At 34.1% G+C, this 20,996-nt stretch overlaps 4 protein-coding genes across 4 annotated transcripts in view; 1 reads left to right on the top strand and 3 right to left on the bottom strand.

The window, feature by feature from the left end:
* Nucleotides 1–6,804, bottom strand: part of LOC120412569 (ubiquitin carboxyl-terminal hydrolase 47) — a 32,880-nt gene extending 26,076 nt beyond the window's left edge. The window contains exon 1 of the mRNA XM_039573080.2: nucleotides 6,109–6,804. The gene's annotated coding sequence lies outside the window, so the exon portion shown is untranslated. The remainder of the gene's footprint in view (nucleotides 1–6,108) is intronic.
* Nucleotides 6,805–9,380: 2,576 nt separating this feature from the next.
* Nucleotides 9,381–10,868, bottom strand: LOC120412631 (probable prefoldin subunit 2). Its single transcript, XM_039573186.2, has 2 exons — nucleotides 10,574–10,868; nucleotides 9,381–10,227 (listed from the first exon to the last, which is right to left on the bottom strand). Exons 1-2 carry the CDS (start codon nucleotides 10,738–10,740, stop codon nucleotides 9,906–9,908), a joined length of 489 nt encoding a protein of 162 aa, XP_039429120.1. The 5' UTR covers nucleotides 10,741–10,868; the 3' UTR covers nucleotides 9,381–9,905.
* A 3,118-nt stretch (nucleotides 10,869–13,986) lies between these two features.
* Nucleotides 13,987–15,784, top strand: LOC120412585 (F-box only protein 28). Its single transcript, XM_039573098.2, has 3 exons — nucleotides 13,987–14,220; nucleotides 14,288–14,548; nucleotides 14,605–15,784. The coding sequence occupies exons 1-3, from the start codon at nucleotides 14,107–14,109 to the stop codon at nucleotides 15,337–15,339; spliced, it is 1,110 nt and encodes a 369-aa protein (XP_039429032.1). The 5' UTR covers nucleotides 13,987–14,106; the 3' UTR covers nucleotides 15,340–15,784.
* Nucleotides 15,785–19,979: 4,195 nt separating this feature from the next.
* LOC120412586 (serine palmitoyltransferase small subunit A-B) lies at nucleotides 19,980–20,852 on the bottom strand. The gene is made up of 2 exons (XM_039573099.2): nucleotides 20,604–20,852; nucleotides 19,980–20,542 (listed from the first exon to the last, which is right to left on the bottom strand). The coding sequence occupies exons 1-2, from the start codon at nucleotides 20,710–20,712 to the stop codon at nucleotides 20,412–20,414; spliced, it is 240 nt and encodes a 79-aa protein (XP_039429033.1). The 5' UTR covers nucleotides 20,713–20,852; the 3' UTR covers nucleotides 19,980–20,411.
* Nucleotides 20,853–20,996: the final 144 nt, after the last annotated feature.

Genomic DNA, 20,996 nt, shown 5'->3' with positions numbered 1-20,996 from the left:
TCGTGAAAATTGAGGATTAAAAACGATGACGAATGGAGATCTTAAATAAATTACTTTTCTAAAAATTAGGAAGCAAATTAATAGCTATTGCTAAAAGTACAAATTTTAAAATAATATTCTAGTAAAATCAATTGTAAACTATTTAGATCACATTGTCTAACATTTTTGATAGTGTTTTTTAGTTATGATTATTTTAAGGATATATTTGTTGTTTTTTTTTAAAGGTAGTCTCCATCTTCAATCAACTCAGAAAAAATGTGTTTTCGAATATATGAGAAAATTGAGCATGAGCATGAGAGACCACCCATGGTTGTCCTTCTCCGTTGCTGAACAGGACCGTAATATCCTATCAATACAACCGACCATACGCTTAAACGATCTAATGGTGTTTCCCTTATCAACAGCATGTATGAATGCGTTGAAAAGATAAAACATCAAGATCATTAAAACTAGATCAGAAGCAAATAGGTAACAGTCATTGGCCACCAACGGCGCCCGCCATGTCAGTTTGTAGATCTCGGGGGGATTAGGACGGGAATGTTTTCAGGGGTTGTTTGTACATATAAAACTAGCATCTGGCCAAAATATGAGCACTCTAGGTCAACGGGAAGTGGGCAAATCAGGACACAAAATTTGAAAGTTCAAAAGCCCCCAAAATCTTAAAAAAGCTATAAACTTTGGCAAAATTAAATTTAATTTCAAAATTCACAATGCATCTGAAAGGGCTTAAAAATGCAACAAAATGCAGGAAGAAGCATCCCAATTGGTCAAATCTAAAGGGAGTTATTGGCATTTTAGTGAAAAAATAGCATAATTTTCAAACTCAAATAAAAAAGTGTTCCATCCAGATATCAACTCGGTTCGACCTGCAGCTTGTAGGGGACATCTGGGACTACCATCTGAGACTGAGAACGCTTTGGGTAAGGCAGTTTAACATATTAAATAGATACTTTTACTTTTAGTGAATTTTTTGGTTGTAAATTTGTGCTCGGGGACCGCTTAGATTCCAATTTCTGGTAATAATTTTATCATTTTTGTGTTCCTGAGACAATTTCACAATAGAAACATGCACAAAAATGTTTATTTTCATCCATTTTAACCCTTTAAAAAATGAAAGTCAAAAAAATTAAGAAGCTGCTTTTTTCTGGTGTCATCTAGTATCCTTGGAAACGAACTAGATTTTCAATAAATGTGAATCGAAGATTTTTTTTAACTTTCATTTCCCAGACCCTAGTTAACATTATGAAGTTTAGAAAAGTATTTCAAAAGTTATGCTAAAAAAACGGTTTAGGCTAGACTTCGGAAGATTGTAAAAAGGGTAATTTTTGTATGAAAACCCTTCATTCTATACATTTTTAGAAAGGTATTTAAAAGACCTTTCCAACGAGCCCAAAACGTTGAAGATCTGACAACCCTATCAAATGTTTTCTTGACGAAATTTGCCCTATTCTTTTTTAATTCAGATACAAACTTCAACGAACGCTGAAGAGCGACCCCTAAACCTCGACCCCTTAACCGATTTGGCGATTTGGCTTAAAACTTGAGCATTTTGTTTACAATTTCAATGATAATGGTATCATTCTAAAGCGAAAAATGGTAAAAACATGCAAAAAATTGAAAAAGTGACTGTATAAACATGAAAAAAACTAGATAGGCAAAAGGTAACGATAGGAGGTGGAAGAATAGGCCAAATACTATCAAAAACAAACATAAACTAAACAAGATAAATGCAAATTAGAATACTAAAAATGAAACAAGTAAAAAAAACAAGAGAAATATTTTTTATCGTACAACAAACGTTGCTCAAACACGGGAAAAATACAAATAATCGAAAAAAATAATTGAGCAGTAGAGGGTTAAATATGTAGATTAAAAGTATTTCAGCAATTTTCGTCAAAAGTCCCAATAACAGACTTAAAGCATATGTTGAATAATTCTTACTTCAAATTGTTTAAAAAAAATGTGTGTCAGAACTTCATTACAAATTCCAAATCTTCAAAGCTAGCAAAACAATCAAATTGATTGAAAACGCAAAAAAAAAAAACAAACAAACAAAAGCTTGCCCGTCTCAACACTCCACACACCAAGATAAGTCCCCCATACTCTGTACTTTAAGACGTTGCGAAGGACTCGGAGCTGCACCGATAACACCACCAGCACCAGTTTGACCTAAGACTGGCTTTTAAGTGTTGTTGTTATCGGCGGCGGAACTCGACTTGGTACTGGTGTTACGTGTGTGCACCAACAATCATCGGAGTTACACACATGCGAAAGCAAAGAAAGAAGAAAAAAAAAATGCCAAATTGTGTGTGGAGCCCCGAGACTTTGGCGCTTGTTTTAGTTTTTAAAAATAGCAAGTCTCATTAGAATATAAAGTACGACGTTTTGACGACGACGTCAATGTTGGTGCGGGTCGTCGTTGCTGGGCGGTAGACTTTTTTACTCTCTCTGCTGAACGAGGAAATGGCACCGAGTGTCGTCGTTCTTTTGCGTAAAGTTTGAAATTGCAACGTTTGGGGAGGGCTAGAACTTGCGGGCTTTAAATGTCAGTTGCGATTGAAGGAATGTTGTTAACATGTAAATAGTTTTGTTAAATAACTAACTAGTGAAGAACTGAAGATCAGTCATCACAGGTGATTGGCGATTTGATCTACACCTCTCAATCGTAACTGTAGGTCATGTGTTAAGGTTAGTTGCTTATACCAGAAATAGGTTCTGATTAAAAAATTGCAAAAATATTTTCTGAAATAGGAAAAAAAAATAAAGTTAGGTTATTATGGAATACACCGACTTTAAATTTAACGCAATTTTTAATGATAAATCTATTTGGTTCGATAGAGTTTTTTTTATTTCACTTTTTGTACAGTCAATTTCAGTTATATTTATATTTTAAAATTAGCAATAAATTAGGCAAATGAGAGAGAGCTAGGATAATCATGCTTAGAAAGGCAGCAAAATGAATCTGCTTGGACACAATAGATTAAAGAGCTGATTCAGTAATACAAATTAGAATGGAACTGCATTTGAATGTGCGAATCCAGATTCGCGAAACCACGTGCTCGTAAATCGTCGAAAAAGGTTTTTGATGGCCAAGGTGGCCACACAAATCCCGTTTTCAAATTTCCGACTTTTCAAGAATCTCAAATAATAGGCACGAAAAAAAATCTTCAAAATACCTCAAAAATGAAAACACTTATAACATAATTTGATTCATAGAGAAATCTCCAAACAACTGTAAAAAGCATACAGAAATCTTCAAGAAAGAAAAGAGAAGTGCAAAAAGTTTAAATTAACTTTATTTAAAATTTATTCTTAATTTTTTTATTTAGGAGATAATCTAAAAATATGATGAAAGTTATTATTCAATTTAAAAATATATTAAGATTTCTAGGAATCTAGATTTGTAAAAGTGTTTTTGTCAAGTTTTTTTACTTTTTTTTTCAAATTGATATTTTATTTTAAAACTGTTAATGTATCGAGCTGTCAGTTTTTTGAAGTTGTATTTGTTTTCAATGAAACATTAAGTTAAATAAGAATTTATAGTTTTCTTCAGAAACTTATGAAAAGACTCATTTTCAAAACAATTTTTATTACAGCCCAAATGCCAACTTCTTGAGAACATAGAACTTATTGTTTCATCGAAATTAATCAAGGTTGTTAACGATGAAATAATCGAGGTTCGTTATTTCGATAATTCTCGATAAACTCATTTTTAAAATCTTTCTAAATCGACTTAAATCAACCATATCAAGTTAAATTGTCAATGCTTTCACTAAGAATATATTTTCTGAACATCTAGTAAGTTTCAGAGTAAAATATCTGGAGCAACATTTGAAAGGGGCGTTACGACATTGCTCTTACGGCCTTTCGTCTCTTTTAAACGCGTGTAATGAAAAGCCGTAAGAGCAATGTCGTACCGCCCATTTCAAATGTTGCTGCAGATATGTACTCAAAATTATTCACAAAATACCGTATTTTTCGAAAGTACTCAAATTTTCATAATTTGCAATATGAGTATCAAACGAAGCGAAATTTTGTATGCGTATTCACTTTAAAAATGGTTTTTTTTAAATACTAAAACTTTCACAAAATATCGTATTTTTTTTGAAAATACCAAAAAAAAATAATTTGCAATATGGGTATCAAACGAATCGAAATTTTGTATGCTTTTTCACTTTATGTAAGCTTTTTTTTTTGTAAAATATAAAAAAATCACAAAATACCTTTTTTTTCGAAAATACGCAAATTTTCAAAATTTGCAATATGGGTAGCAAACGAAGCATTTTTTTTTTTTGCTTCTTCACTTTATTAGAGTTTTTTTGTTTGTAAAATGCTAAAACTTTTGCAACAGGCCGAATTTTTCAAAAATACTATTTTTTTTAATTTGCGGTTTTTTTTTTTTTTGGACAAAAATAGTCGTTCTTAAATATTGTCAAACTAAATTTCTAAAATCTTCGTTAAATGCATAATCAAATTTGCAATTCAAAATGACTTAATACATTTTTTTGAAAAAAGAGCTGTTTTCAAGTTATAGGCATTTTTCGCATTTTTAAGATTTTTTTTATACGAAAAATATGCAGTGATGGAAATTCAATGAATTTTATGAAGGAAAAGCAACTCTATAAAAATATGTCGAAATGCAGAGAAAATTTTCTTTATTGAGAATTTTCGTTCTTTATTTATGGTTATCTTTCAGAGCTGAAATCTGGTAGAAATAATCTAATCTTAACAATAGAAATAATTTCGCAATTTTTAAATTTTTTGCCCTATATGTCAAAAACAAGTTTATCTTTAGTTTTTTTTCTCAAGAGTTTTTTTTATTCTCTTGTTTTTCGTCTTATAAAAATGGAAACAATTTTAAAAAAAGAAACTGAAAAACTGTAGTATTGAATGTTGTTTTCAGCCAGTATGAGAATTTAAAAACTTGAGATTTGTTTAAACCTTTTTCAGAGAAAGCCAAAATGCTTAAATGACGAAAAAATGGAAATAGGTTCCTAAACCCTATGTTAATGTTCATGTACGACGGTAAAAAAAATCTTAAAAACTATCTGATCACTTTTTTTATTTTAATGCAAAAAATTAAATTGATCATATGATCCTCTTGGAACGAGCGTCAGGTAAGAACTTTTCTGTCAAGAAGGGCTGCGAAGTTAATTTTTCAAAATTGATCCATCCAAATCCATTGCGGTTGTACAAAGGGTTGTACTCCGAAAAATAAGCTTTATCGTTGTGAACAATAATATCACAAATTTAAAATAAATGTTAAGACTCAATTATTCCCATAGTTTGTCAAAATTGCCATAACCATGAAATCTGCGTCATTCTAGCAAAAATGAAAACTATTTGCTAACAGTATTCTTTTCAAACGAATTTGTTTCTCGAAAACCAATCCAAAACATGCAACATCAAATTGATAGCAAACAAGCAAAGAATCTCTGCGCCCCGGTATCAACTGTTGACAACAAACTGCTTGCGCCGTTCGTTCGCCCTCGGGGAGAGAATAATAAACTTCCTTTTAATCAAATTACGCTGGCTCGCGCTTGCGATTACGAAATTTGCAAACGGGCAAAGAAAGCGGATCGCTGCATCGCGCCTTATAGAGACAGTGTGATTAAAACCTTCGACTAATTTTTCGTTACTCATTACGCAAGCCTGTTTGTCCCTGGAACCGTTTTGGTCGTTCTACTTCCCAGAAAAACAAAACCGTCAACCTTCGAAAATTCCGGTCATTACGTGGGGTGTCGTCGCTGAGTGTGGTGATGAATCTTGTTACTTTTCGGCCATTATGGTCACCGGGTGGCGGCGCCGCCACACGACCACGTAACAATACTCTCGCTTTTCTTCTTTAATTTCCCTGAAGGCGACAACAACAACAAAAAAACGCACGCAAGTGGACGGAAAACAAGGACACCTCCTCTTGTCAGTGCGAGGTTCTAAATTTAAGTCGGCTTCAATTTGGGTTAGACCCCGCGTGATGGAGGATGGTTCCCAGAGGGGGAATTTAGTGGGTGGTTTGCATCGTTGGTTCTTGAAGATCAATTTAAGAGAACTTTCATCCGGGCAGCTCATGATTTCAATGGGATTTTGTTATGGAATCGAAACACTTACCGGTGAAAATCTCCGGCGATGTTTTCCGACAGCTTTTGACGGCACAGAGCTGTCAAAAGTTTTCAAAGGAGTGTGCGTACCGGGTTCCTTCGATGGTTTCCTTCTGTTCCAGAAGAATCCTGAAACCAACTTGTTTGGAGCCTTTCCCCGAGAATCCTTAGTAGGCCTGCTGGAAGTCCGACCCCGTTCCGGAACTCTGCCGTTTCTTCTTCCTCAACTTTACCGCTGCTTCTCACTCCTCTGCAGCGTAAAATTCCAGCAGATTTTCCACTTTTTTCTCACGCACAAACGCACACACACCCACAACTACAAACGCTTTCACTGTTTCACTCCGAAAAGTGGCTTCCAAAAACGCATCGCACGAACCTCCCAGATCTCCGGTTGCGGTCCCCGAACCTGGTCCACCCAGGAAACACGAAGCAACCGGAAGTGCAGCAGTCAGCCGGGAAAGAACGGGGCGTGTTTTCACTGCTGTTCGCGACTTTTTTCCTTTTTCACGCACGCACGCACTCCAGCGACGACGGGGATCACACGGGCGGTTTCCGTCACCAACAGTGGGGTTCCGATTTGCGACGCATCCACGCATAAAATGGGGGGATTCCGGGATCGTGTGTTGCACTTTCTGGCTGGCGACTACTGGCTGCTGCTGCTGTTGGCTGCCGCGACGAGAAAAAACATTCAGCGAGTGAAATTTTGTGACAGCACCGCGAGCGAAAGGAAAACGGAGAAAGAAGGGAAAGAAGAATTTTGACAGTTGAGGGTGTAGTACTAGAATGGAGGAATCGAGCGAGGGGTGTGATTAGAGGGATTACACATGAGGCTGTTTTTCGCGAAAAAACTGGATTTACTACAGACTTTTGATTTTTTTTTTTTTTCTGAAAAAGCACACAATTTAAAACCAATAATTTAGAACTAATGAAAATGCATATGGGACATTTATGCAAACAGGGGCAGTATAAAAAACGTCCCATAACCTTCAGTTAATCAAACTCCACATATGTAATCGAAATTTCGGATAATCGCTGCACATAAGTTTCACTTAAAATGTCAAGATAAATCTATTGTTTTGTTTATAAACAATACTGGCCTCTGAAACCATAGTTTGGTCAAGTGTAAATTTTTACAATTCAAATTTCAGTCGTAGTCCTGCGTCATTTACAGAGTGACCACTCTAATCCCATTTTCAAAATCCCGACTTTCCCAGAGCCTCAAATAATAGCCATTTGTTATCTAAAGAATGATTTCAAACCAAAAAAAACTCTTTATACAAAGTAAATAACATAAATACCATAAAAAAAATCAAAATGAATTTACAAATTAAACTATTGACAAGTTTCTTAAAAACAGAAACTTGACAACAAATATTTCAAAATACTTCTAAATGGATAATTCAGATTAGAAACGTAAACATCAAAAAAAAATCTGAGTGAATTAAAAAAAACTGTTGACAACTTTCTTAACAAAACTTCAATGTTTATTTTTGAAATTGGAAAACATATAGCTTTTTGATACTTCGTTTCAACTGGAAATCGCAAAAAAAAAAATTTAAAATTTTGTTCTTAATTTAATGATAAACCAAAGAACGCTTAAAAAAGATAACTGTTATTGTGATTTCAAAGAATTTAGAAAATATCCAGGAATTCGTTTTAAAATATTTTTGCCAAGTTCCCATTTTATTTTGTAAATTTTGAAATTGATCTATCTTGTTGATTTATCTTGTTGTCAGTATTTAATTGTTTTTTTTTTCTGTGAAAAACTCTGTTTGACAAGATTTCATGTTTTACCCGCCCGGGAGCATGTTGACAGCTCCCATACAAACTGAGCGTACCCCTTTTTGTGGGCCCAGTGGGCCTAAGATGGCGGCCTTTGATATCATCTAGCCAAACATTTGAAAATGGCGAATAGTTTAAATTAATATAGTTTTTGCCTTGTTTCGGTTTAAAACGACAAAATAAGCATTCTGGAATCATTTTCTTGAAAAACTTGTTTAAAGATACGCCACGTTAAAATATTAGTCTCGAACAGTTGGAGGGAGCGTGCCGCGAAAGCCGTCACGAAAAAAAAGTTTCCCATGCAAATTTTTAGTTGCGTTTTTATTGGGCGGACTCCGACGAGGCCCATTTGCCATCTGTCGGTGGATACGCGCAACTCACGAAAACTGTCATGTTAGAGGACGGCTGGTTTTACCACTTTCATTTCCTCAAACTATCCCACATCTATTAGCTGTTTCATAGTTATTTTTGATTTTTTTTTTCCTTAGCAGTCCATATCTAGAGTTTTTTTTTTAAAAGGACCAATAAGCTATTGTCTTTCATATTTTTATAGACCTTTTCAAAAACAACTCAAGATATCTTAGCTCAGGATAACAACTGCACTAGATTGTTAAAGCAATCTAATAAAAATGAAAATGAAAAAAAAATGTTTTACCACTTAATTTATGCGGAATGATTGAAGAAACAAATTCTTTATACATTTTTGCAATAACTTAAATAAAAATTTTTTGGAATTTTTTTTTTGCAATTCCAATATTTTTTCATGTTTTCAAAACGTAAAATAGTTTTTTTAGAACTAACAACGATTGGGTTTAAAAGATATTTAATTAATTACAGTTAAAATAATGTTTATTAAATAATGTCCATGTACCTTTGTCGATTGGTGAAAATTGCTCGCTACAAATTTTCTTTTAGACTTTAAAAAAGGGACAAAAAGTTTGTAATTGTAATTTAATTGTAATTTATTTGGTAACGATATTCTGTTAGTTTACACTTTTTATCAGGGCAAGGAAGGGTTATCGAGAATCAAGATTTAAATCTTCTAAATAATTTCCAATAAGTTTAAATTTTTCAACTGACGGTATCTCGGCAACAATTTTTGTAATTCCGAAAAACACTCATTGAGTGAAATTTTAAGTCAAATTTTCATGCATTTTGTCAATAAATCGTTTAAATAAAAAAAAAAATTGAAAAGTGTTACTTTTCAAAACTTTTCAGCACCCATTTCAGTGCTGAAAAGTGTTACTTTTTAGCATTTATTTTGAAAAGTGTTGCTATTCGATTCTGTTATTTTTGGTACAGAAAAGTAGGCTATTTCGTCGTTCAAGAATGACAGGAAAAGTAAGTAGTTTAACGACGGAATTGCAAAAAATATTTTATTAAAACCCTGTTTTATTCCAAAAAAATATATCTCCTTGAAAATTTGCTGGCCATACTTCTCTACAAGTTTGATTTTCTTTCCAGGAAGTGATATTCACCACGCAAGAGAAAGTAGTTGCGTCTTTAGTTTTACTAATCGTATTCTTATTTTCAATCTCTTCAAAGCAACAAGGTGAACAGAAATAGGATGGTTATTGTTAGTACAAGAAGGTTAGTCTTAAGCAAAGAGCGAAGAAGAACAGAAAACAAGACATTCTGCGCGTTATTTCGATTAAAGATGTTTTTTTAATATGAAATAGAAAGAACCAGCTTTTTTGATTCACGTTTTGCGATATTCTAAACGATTACGAAGGGTGAACGGATAGTCAAGGGGGGAGAGATACGTACTATGTGTTTAAGGGTTTACGATAAATAATTACGTTGCTGATGCTTTTTAATCGTTCGCTGGAGTACGAGAACTTAAAAAAATATATTGCTCGATTTATCTTGCAACACAATTCCGTTTTTTTCTCGATTACATCGTACTTTTAGTAGGAAAAATTACAACCTACCGCCCGAGCTCTGGGTTGGAGTTTTGGTTTTTGGACGCCGGCGCGGACACGTTTTCCTTCTCATCCTCCTCCTACTGCGCCGGAACGGGGCTTCCTACAACTGTCCCACCAGCACGTTCCGGTTGGCGGACGGAGGCGCGGCGGATTTGTCGTCGACGTTTTCCTTGCCCGCTCCCGGTCCCGCCGCGCCGTCCTGGCCGCGGATTTTGATGTTGTATTCGTCCTTGAACTGGTTGATCTCGAGGCCCTTTTTGGTGATTTGATCCTTGCCCGTTTCGATGAGCTTTTCCAGCTGCTCCTTGTTGGTCACCAGCTGGGGCAGGACCACCTCCACGGTTTGGTCACACAGGACGCCCCCGATCAGGCGGAAGCACTTGCGGCCCGGCTCGACCGTTTTCAGCGTGTCGATCACTGTCCTGAAAATAAATATAAAAACTTAATTCTTCCAATTCCAATCGATGGAGCTGCAAGGGTTAAAGTGCACTCGAAAACATTTTCCCGAAATTCTCCTCAAAGTGCAATAAATTCCTAAAATCTCAGCTGTTTCTTGTTCAACTTCCGCGCAACTCTGCCCTTCGGGCAAGTGGCCAACACTTATTTTCAAAAAAATATCCCCAAAAATGGAAAAAAAATCATTTTAAAAAAATGTCCCTGACCCGTTTGAGGTTATGCCAACCCGAAATTCCCCGACACTTCCTGCAAACAAATAAAACAGAAAAACCGGTCGCAACCCGCTCCGCCGAACCACTTCCGGCCACTCACTTGTGCTCCTTCAGGTCCATCTCGAGCGTGTTAAGGTTATTGATCAAATTTCGCTGTTGATTCCGCAGCTGCTGAAATTCGGCATAGATTTCCTCTTGGCTTTTTTTGTCCTTCGATTTCGTCGCCGCCGCCACCGTCGTCGCACTGGTTCCGGATGTTGCGGCCATGGTGCTGCTGAGAGGTTGATCACAGACACTTGAAGCGGGAGGGCAAGTCGGATTCCTGAGAAGCCGGAAGAATCGACGGACAAGAAATTATTTTGCGGCACGATCTTCGCCTCCTGCAACAAAATCACAAATGCAACTCTCACACTTTTTGTGTGTGCGTTTTTTTCTACGGAATATGTCAAACTTGACAGTTGCTCATTTATTTTTGAGTGGCAGCTCAAATCGAGGGTAGAGCAGATAGAGGTTGGAATCTTGGAAAAGATGTAGTACTAGATTAGTTAAATCGACAACAGAAATTTACAATCAAAATCAAGGAGGAAATTTCTATTTTCAAAATCATAAATTCTTGACTTTTTTTTGATAAGGTCCTATAAACAAATGTAAACATTGAGTGTATCCCTTTCACACCTTATGTCAAAGTCCATCGGAGTAAGCGGGATACACTCAATGTTTACATTTGTTTATAGGACCTTATCAAAAAAAAGTCAAGAATTTTAAAAATCCTAAAGTTTCAAATTACAATTCTTGAATTCTTAAATTCTTAAATTCTTAATTCTTAAATTCTTAAATTCTTAAATTCTTAAATTCTTAAATTCTTAAATTCTTAAATTCTTAAATTCTTAAATTCTTAAATTCTTAAATTCTTAAATTCTTAAATTCTTAAATTCTTAAATTCTTAAATTCTTAAATTCTTAAATTCTTAAATTCTTAAATTCTTAAATTCTTAAATTCTTAAATTCTTAAATTCTTAAATTCTTAAATTCTTAAATTCTTAAATTCTTAAATTCTTAAATTCTTAAATTCTTAAATTCTTAAATTCTTAAATTCTTAAATTCTTAAATTCTTAAATTCTTAAATTCTTAAATTCTTAAATTCTTAAATTCTTAAATTCTTAAATTCTTAAATTCTTAAATTCTTAAATTCTTAAATTCTTAAATTCTTAAATTCTTAAATTCTTAAATTCTTAAATTCTTAAATTCTTAAATTCTTAAATTCTTAAATTCTTAAATTCTTAAATTCTTAAATTCTTAAATTCTTAAATTCCTAAATTCTTAAATTCTTAAATTCTTAAATTCTTAAATTCTTAAATTCTTAAATTCTTAAATTCTTAAATTCTTAAATTCTTAAATTCTTAAATTCTTAAATTCTTAAATTCTTAAATTCTTAAATTCTTAAATTCTTAAATTCTTAAATTCTTAAATTCTTAAATTCTTAAATTCTTAAATTCTTAAATTCTTAAATTCTTAAATTCTTAAATTCTTAAATTCTTAAATTCTTAAATTCTTAAATTCTTAAATTCTTAAATTCTTAAATTCTTAAATTCTTAAATTCTTAAATTCTGAAATTCTTAAATTCTTAAATTCTTAAATTCTTAAATTCTTATAAATTCTTAAATTCTTAAATTTTTAAATTGGGTACTAAAGCCCTATGTAAATTTTTATGTACAATGGTAAAAAACACGATTAAAAACCATTTCTGATCACTTTTTTTCATTTTAATGCAAACATTTTTTTTGACAAGACAACATTTTTTCGATGGATCAACTATGGTCCCCTTGGAACGAGCTGTCAAGTAGGATCTTTTCTGTCAAGGAGGACCGCGAGGTTAATTTTTCAAAATTGATTTAAAAATTCATTTTAAACTTTTTGTGGTCGTACAAAGGGTCATTGTACTCAGAAAAATAAGCTTTATCGCTGTAAACAATAATATCAGCAATCTAAGCTTCATTTTAGGACCCAATTCTTAAATTCTTAAATTCTTAAATTCTTAAATTCTTATAAATTCTTAAATTCTTAAATTAAATTAAAAATAAAAATGATAAAAACTCTAATTAAACTCTAATTAAAAAAATCTGGAATTTTATTTGAAAATGTTTTTTTCATTTTAATGCAAAAAAATTTTTTGGCAGGAAAACATTTTTTCGATGGATCAACTATGGTCCCCTTGGAACGAGCTGTCAAGTAGGATCTTTTCTGTCAAGGAGGACCGCGAGGTTAATTTTTCAAAATTGATTTAAAAATTCATTTTAAACTTTTTGTGGTCGTACAAAGGGTCATTGTACTCAGAAAAATAAGCTTTATCGCTGTAAACAATAATATCAGCAATCTAAGCTTCATTTTAGGACCCAATTCTTAAATTCTTAAATTCTTAAATTCTTATAAATTCTTAAATTATTAAATTAAATTAAAAATAAAAATGATAAAAACTCTAATTAAACTCTAATTAAAAAAAATCTGGAATTTTATTTGAAAATGTGCTATAAACTTAGGGAATCGCAAAACTTGATAGAACCTTTAAAAAAAAACTCTCGATGTGTATTTTAATATAATAAAAAATCTTTTTTTTGGTTTTAGAATGTCTTCTTTTTATGAAGGAGGATGTTCAAGCACGAGCATAGCTTTTTTTCTGACGCGAAAATGAGCTGTTTTATAACCAATGATTCGTGTTTTATTTTGTCTCGGATTTGTCGTTGTTTGCCACACAATTGGGTCCTAAAATGAAGCTTAGTTTTCTGATATTATTGTTTACAGCGATAAAGCTTATTTTTCTGAGTACAATGACCCTTTGTACGACCACAAAGAGTTTAAAATGGATTTATAAATCAATTTTGAAAAATTAAACTCGCGGTCCTTCTTGACAGAAAAGCTCCTACTTGACAGCTCGTTCCAAGGGGACCATAGTTGATCCATCGAAAAAATGTTTTCCTGCCAAAAAATTGTTTTGCATTAAAATGAAAAAAATGATCAGAAATGGTTTTTAATCGTGTTTTTTACCGTTGTACATAAAAATTGACATAGGGCTTAAGTACCCAATTGTGTGTTTTGCATCGGAAGCACGGTCGAGAGCGAGTGTCATTCTGCGATGTAAGTTAAAAACAGCATGCAAACGAAAGCTCCCAGATATGGTGCTTATTTAAATTCGTCTTCTTTATCTCCGGGTCTTCAAAAGTTCTCACACCACCAATTTTTTCAATCTTTGAAAAAAAACCGGCAGGAAATGATTTTGGGATGATCGATAACAATATTTACTTGCAGCGAGGTTTTTTTTAAAGAGTTTTGCGTTCCTTAAATCTCCGTACTTGCCTTAAAAATCAGAAGCGTGTTTTTTACCGAAGTAAATAAAAATTTACACATGACTTAAGGACCCTATTTCCCGTGTCCCCAATCTAGTACTTCACCACCCTTCAAACTTTGCTTGCCGGTCTACCTCGCCCAACTTCCAATCCATTGACGCACCCTCAGCTCGAGCAAACAACTGTCAACATCCCAAACAGAGTTTGTTTTTTTCCTTCTCGGTCGCGTTTCCTGGGGCAAGATTTTCCAAAATAAAACGCTTGGTGCGTGTCCCTCAATCCGCGTTCCCACCATGGCCTCCAACGAGGACGCGCCGAAGGCCATGAACGTGCTGGATTTGCCGGTGGAAATCCTCGAGGAAATCTTTGAATACCTGAGCTACGACGAAATCGCCAAGAAGCGAATTGTGAGTGTCGGATGTTCCGAAACGAACGAAGCGGGTGGAGATTGTTTAATGTTGTGTCCTTTTGTAGATTTGCAGGAAGGTGGACCAGGTGTGCCAATCGCTGCTGAATCGGGGCTTCCTGAAGATGATTAAACGGCACAACGCGAATCTGAAGGCCATCAAGATGCAGCTGCCGAGGCGCGAATCGGAACGGCGGAACCATCCGCTGGCGAAGCACTCGGACATTCTGACCTGCATCGAGACGCGCATTTCGATGCTGTCGATGACGTACTCCAAGTACGTGGACAAAGACCTGTGCTGCTTTATTCCGGGCAAGGTCATCGATGAGGTAGAATCAATTCTTTAATCCTGTTTGAAGAGTCTTACAAAATCTTTTCTTTCCAGGTGTTCAACATTCTGAAGCTGATTGAGGGCACGTCGAAGCCGTTGAGGGCGCACGAGGTGCTGCAAGAACTGCGCGACATCTCGTCGATGGCGATTGAACACTTTGACGAGAACATTGCCCACCGGTTGAAGCGGATCATGGGCGTGCAGCACCATCCGGGCGGAAGTCACTTGCCGTTCCCGACGCCGGGTTTCATCCAGAATGAGGTTGTCCTGCCGTGCGACGTAAACGGCGAGAAGCTAATCCTCCCAACGCTGACGCCAATCTCCCCGCACAAGGTGATGATCCCGTCGCCGTCCGCTTCATCTCAGCAGTGCCACCAAAGTTCGCCGTCGGCTTGCACCGGCAGCCGCATCAACCAGGCGTCACTGGTCCGCGTGACGCACAAATCGCGCAAAATGCGACTCACGATCAATAAAATGATCGCCGCAATCCAGGGCGACCGGAACCAGATGAAGCAGCTGCGCTCGCAGGTCATGCGGAACAGCCTGGAGATTCGCGACCTGCGGCGCCGGCTCGACGAATCCGAGACGAAAAACCGCGAACTGCTGGCCAACCTCAGCAAGGCCGGCGGTGGACCGGGCTCGGTGTCGGTGGAACCCACGCCGGTTGTGGTCCATCGGAACATGAAACCACGCTCGGCGACCATCATTCTGAAGCGGATCCTCAACGAAACGGCGGCCGATGGGGACGCGGACGGCGCCGGCAGCTCCAAAAAGTCCAAACGCGATTAACCACTTTACCACTTTATATAATTTTTTGTAGTAGTTTTAAAGAATAGTGAAACCACGAAGGGAAATTAATCCGGTTTCGATTCGACTTGATGTCGCTTAAAAGCTCTCGCTGAATAGACAGAAATACATTATTCAAAGTTTAAAATATGTATTCAAAATTAACAAACTGTATACTGAAACACTACGAAAGTCGACTGTCAACTCAAAATTTGGTTTCCTTTTTAGTCGTTAGCAAATCAACTAACAAACAAGCACTTGAAACGATGAAAAGGTTATGTTGTGGCAGTGGCACTGCTAAATTACTAAAACAAAGAGAAACTCATATAATATTCGTATGTAATCTGTAGTATGTAAGGAAGCTAGTTTTACAATTCGTCGCGCTGAATGTAACTTCGTTGAGCAAAACTTTGTGAGAAAATAAAATTTCAAAAGCCAGTAAAAAATACCAAGTTTTTTTTTGCTTGTAAAATCTGTTCCTCGCGCTAACATTTCCGGTTCAATTTGGTGTCTGGTAAAGTCAGAAAATAATAGACACGCTCTATAAAAGTTTAACAATTTTTTTGAGTAACTTTTTCCCTTTTAAAGTTTTATTACAAATAACGGCCCATTTCTTAAATTTTGTTGATTATGTTGACCCACCCTCACTTCTTACTTGTGGAAATTAACTACTTTTGATATCTCGCTTGATATAATAAAATCGCTCTTTTCTTTCTTTGAAATAGTATTTAGAGAACGGAAAACATTTCACAGAAAGTACAGGAGAGGAAGGATGCGTGGACATACCGTACCAAGCGCACCGATTTATGGTTGCATTCGTGTATGTATACTATAGTGTGTTTGAAGTGTAATATTTTCTATATCATTTACCTGGGTGCTGAATAGAGAGAATGCGTAACGTGATTTTCGAATGATCCCACTTTGTTTACATCTACATCTAAACAAACCCTAGTGGCCAGGCCTACAACGTAAAGTTTACCGCAGAGATAATTCGTTAAAGCGGGTTAAGTTTTCTCGTAATGTGCAAACAACAACACAATTCTGAATTTACAGGGCAGGAAGAAATGTGGAAACGCACCACCATTCGTTTTGGATTTGAGTTTTAGACAATTATTCGTTGGGAGCACCATGCTAATACCGGACCCTCCGGGATGGGACACTGCATTTCCACGAATGCCCTGGACACTATATGGCGTGGTTAAAGCGTCTCAACTCGCTCTTGGTTGTTAAAGTATTCTAAAACCACCAAGTCGCTATAGCCCATTGGTTAGCATTTTTACTTAGGTACCTATTAAAAAGATTGATTTGGTTTTTCGTTCATATTCAACATTTCAAAAGTTTTTTTTTTGGAAATAAACTTTTTAAAACATTTTGCTTTTTTTAGTAAAAGTAAAAAATTAAACTTTGTTTATTCAACCTTACTTTTAAAAATCCAGATTTCAAGTTTCTATGTTCTTAACTATCTCTTTGGGAGCTTACGGGAATCGAACCCATAAACATTCGCTTACAAAGCAAACACCGTAACAGCGAAACGTAACGGCTGCTCCTTATGCGCCGTTTGAGGTCTTTTGAGAAAAAAAATAAAAGATCAAAAGTTTTGAAAAAAATACAAAATGTTAAAATAAAAATCCTAATTACAAAAAAAATAAGAATTTAAAAAAATAAGAAATTAATCATTGACAATTTTCTTGAAAGTTTCCTCCTTGGAAGTTAATTCTCAAATTATCTTTAAAAAATTGAATTTAATATAATAAAATCTTTATTTATAAATCCAAATATCCTTTTAAAATTCTCCTATTCATATGTCCTTAAATTCTAAAATAATAAAATTCTTAAATTCTTATTGCTTAAATTCTTAAATAGCATCATCTCAAATTACAGAAAACCAGATAACTTTGGAGCATTTTTTGAGACTTATTTTTGGATAGAAACCCACATTTTGAGAAAGTAATAAATTTCGCGATTTGATTATTCGGAAGGAACTTTGACAAGCATATTCGATCGGTTTTAAGTTTTTCAAATTGTAGGATCTCAGAAATTAAAATTTAGAAGTTTTTAAAATTTATGATTTAACAAATTTGTTTGAATTTATAAATTTCAGATTTTTTAAACTTTTCGAATTATAATTTATGATTTCTCTTTTAATTTTAAAAAGTTTATTTATTTTTTATTTTTGAGCTTTTGAGTTTTTAAATACCTTAGTGTCGAAATCTCAAAGTACATATCTGGAGTTTTTTTTGAAAAGGTCCTATAAACAAAATTTCCAGTTTTTGCTTTTTGGGTGTTTTTGAAACCGCCTTGAGCCAGGGGTATTGAAAAACACCCAAAAAGCAAAAACTGAAAATTTTGTTTATTGGACCTTTTCAAAAAAAACTCCAGATATTAAAATTGTAGTACCTCCTTTTTTATTTTTTTTAAATTTATTTAAATACATATTAAAATTTAAAAAAAAACAAGAAAATCTAAAAATTCAAATCGCAACAGTTCCAAAAATTTCAAAAAGTCAAAAGTCCCAAAAAATCTACAAAATTGAAAAACAGAAACTGTGAATTCCATAAATTTAAAACTGTCTAAAAATTAAAAAAAAAATTGAAAAATTTCATAAATTTAAAGATTTAAAAAATTGAACAAAATAAAAAATTTCTACAAAATCAAAAAAATGTAAAGATTCTAAAAACTCCAAAAATTCCAAATATCCAAAAAAAAATCAAAAATTCCAAAAAATCCACAAATTCTAAAAATTCTAAAAATCAAAAAAAAAACAAAAATTCCAGAAATTTTAAAAATTCTAAAATTTCCAAAAATTCTTACAGATCCAAAAATAAAAAAAAAATAATTCTAAAAAATTCAAAAGTGTTAAAAATTCTTAAAAATTCTTCCCAAAAATTCAAAATATTCTATAAATATCCTAAAAAAATAAAATTTCCAAAAAATGTAAAAGATCCACAAATTCTATTTTTTTAAATTAAATCCATTTTTTTAAGTTCCTGAAATTCAAAAAAAAAACTTGAAATATCTGAAAAATAAAAAAAAATCTCAAAATTCTTAAAATTCTAAACTTTTACAATCGAACAATTGAAACTGTGTGTGTGACAAAAACTTTCAAAAATATTTGTACCGGCCTAAATTTGAAAATTTAAAAATTCTGAAAATTTAAAAATTTCTAAAAAAATAAAAAAATGCATAATCTAATAATAATATCAAATATTCCAAAAATTTCAAAAATTCAACAAAATCTAATTCTCAAAAATTTCAAAAATTCATAAATTCCACAAAATTTAACAATTGAAAATTCAAAACAGTCCAAAAAATTTTAAAAATTTCTAAGGCCGTTGCAAATATTTTTTGAAATTTATGTCCCGCGGCGCTGACCAAAGCCGAGGGGGGGGGGGGGGCAAAAAATAAAAAAAATATAAAAATTGAAATTACAAGCCTAGGTTTCAACATTTGGATAAAAAAAAGTGTTTTAAAATGCATTTTACAGGCGTACAGTTGCTTTCCAATCATTAGTTTTGAAAATATCGAGGTATTGACGTAATTTTTTTTTCGCAAAAAAAAAAACTTTTCGTGGGACTGTACATTGGCATTTCATGAAAATTCAAAGGAGTTCAAACATGCTAAATATGATTATAAACGCGGGAAAATGCATTTTAACTGGTTTTCAGTTGATTAAACTTTAATTTTCATTAAAATTTTGAAGTTTTTCGAAAAAATATTTTTTTGCCCCCTGATTATTCAGGCCAACTTTGAAGGGGGGCGACATAAACTTTGAAAAATATTTGCAACGGCCTAAAGCGACAAAAAAAATTTAAGATAAAAAAAAAATAAAAATTTCCAGAAAAACAAAATATCTACTAAATTAAACAATTAAGAAAATTTCAAAAAATTTAAAAAAAATCCAAAAAATTTTGCAATTAATAAAATTCTGAAAATTTAAAAATTCTAAAAGTTTCGAAAGTTTTATATAGATTATCCGAAGTGAAATTTTTCCGAGGATTTCGGATAATCGAGTCTGGAGTATTTGAATCCTTAAAATTTAGAAAAAACGTTAAACTTTTTTTTTAAACAGCTGAAATAAAAAAAAAAATTGTTTGATGTTTTTGAAATTTTGATATGTCTTTGAAATTTGTAATGTTTATTTATTCGATTTTTCGTTGTTTTTGAAATTGCTTCATATTACAAATTTGGATCGTAGTTTGCCGATCCACAATCGAGATTTCTCGATCGTAGAATTTTTATCGTAATTTCTCGATGATAGATCGTTATCTTACTATCAAGAAATCTCGATCGTGAGTTTATTAGGGCCGAGTGCAACAATCACCACTAAAGACAAAATACAAAATCAACTAATCTATTCTCGAAGCTATCACTTCGTTCACGTACTCCGAACAACCAAAAGACAACCGGACGCCAATCTGAGCGCAAACCAAAGATAACAGAGGTGTGAGCCAAACTGATTGATAGCTTTATGCTCGAACGCAAACAACGTGCTCGTGGTCAGGTCTTTGCCGCTTATCTATTCATGAGCAATAATTTCATATCTGTTGCAACCGATAAGAACTTAATCCAAAACGAACTTTTGACAACCACTTCGGCTTGGTGATATGACTACGCGTAAATTGAGAGGGCGATTCAAACAGAAATTGTTTCGTTTACATGTTTAATAAGTTGTGTATATCGTTTTGAAACTCATTGAGCTCAGATTACATCTCTTGTCTGGGTTAAATAATGTCCTCAACATAAAATTGATTTTTAAACTTGCTCAAACTAAATATTTGGGTGACCATCAGTAATAGTGGAGAACAACAACTATTAGCAACATAGAACGCACTCTAATTGTTAAAATATATATATTAGTTAGTTGTTTTCTTTCTTTTTTTTCTTCACTAAGTGAGAAGCAACCGCCATGCATGCTGATCAGATTCGTGTATAAGTTGATAAACTCTGATTTCCTCTTCTCGTGGATTATTAAAATTGGTTGGGATGTTTCATAGTGTTGGGTTGGGTGAGATTTCTCTTCCCGCAAAAATACTTGTCCGGCCCTAAATTTGCCCTAACCCTAAAGCTTAACCTCTCTACTTGGGATGGTAACCCGGCGCTAGCTGCTGATCCACGGGCAGAATTCCCAGCATGTTTCCGGTGAAGGGCAGGATGACCTTACAGTTGAAGTACCACTGGAGCATGAAGATCGAAACGAGGAGCACGTCTGGAAGAGTTTGAGAGGTCGTGAAAAGTGTAAACAGAGGTGATTCACGACAAGCACTCACGAATGGTCACGCGTTCCCAGCTTTCGACCATGTAGAGCTCGGTGACCATCAGGTAGCGGAACCACCAGTAGTTGATGAAGGTGAGAACCTTGTCCAGCAGCTGCATCATCGTGTCACGCGATTTCGATGCTTCTTGCAAGGGGGAAAACACTTCCACTCGAGTTAATGACGGCGGAAGGGCTAGGAATCGACCAGCAGCAGAGCAGCAAAGAGGTGTCCGCGGCGGAGAGAATCGCACTAATCACTGACGTTTCATTTCGTTTATTTTTATTTGTGTATTTAAAGGGATGACAGTTCAGAGGAGGGGTGCGACAGTGAGTGAGCTACTTGCAGTACTAGAATATATTTACTTGTGAAATCTAGTACTTCTCATTTCCAAAAGATGGTTCAGTG

This window comes from Culex pipiens, chromosome 3 (genome assembly GCF_016801865.2).
Source record: "Culex pipiens pallens isolate TS chromosome 3, TS_CPP_V2, whole genome shotgun sequence".
Classification (NCBI taxonomy): Eukaryota; Metazoa; Arthropoda; class Insecta; order Diptera; family Culicidae; genus Culex; species Culex pipiens.
Note: the sequence above shows the minus strand (reverse complement) of the source record. Positions and strands in the feature narration are given on the sequence as shown.

Coding starts and splice junctions, on each gene's coding strand:
- LOC120412631 (XM_039573186.2), bottom strand. CDS start 10,740: ATGGCCGCAACATCCGGAACCAGTGCGACGACGGTGGCGGCGGCGACG. Junction 10,228..10,573: donor ATGGACCTGAAGGAGCACAA/GTGAGTGGCCGG, acceptor ATTTATTTTCAG/GACAGTGATCGACACGCTGA.
- LOC120412585 (XM_039573098.2), top strand. CDS start 14,107: ATGGCCTCCAACGAGGACGCGCCGAAGGCCATGAACGTGCTGGATTTG. Junction 14,221..14,287: donor AAATCGCCAAGAAGCGAATT/GTGAGTGTCGGA, acceptor GTCCTTTTGTAG/ATTTGCAGGAAGGTGGACCA. Junction 14,549..14,604: donor CGGGCAAGGTCATCGATGAG/GTAGAATCAATT, acceptor TTTTCTTTCCAG/GTGTTCAACATTCTGAAGCT.
- LOC120412586 (XM_039573099.2), bottom strand. CDS start 20,712: ATGATGCAGCTGCTGGACAAGGTTCTCACCTTCATCAACTACTGGTGG. Junction 20,543..20,603: donor CTGGGAACGCGTGACCATTC/GTGAGTGCTTGT, acceptor AAACTCTTCCAG/ACGTGCTCCTCGTTTCGATC.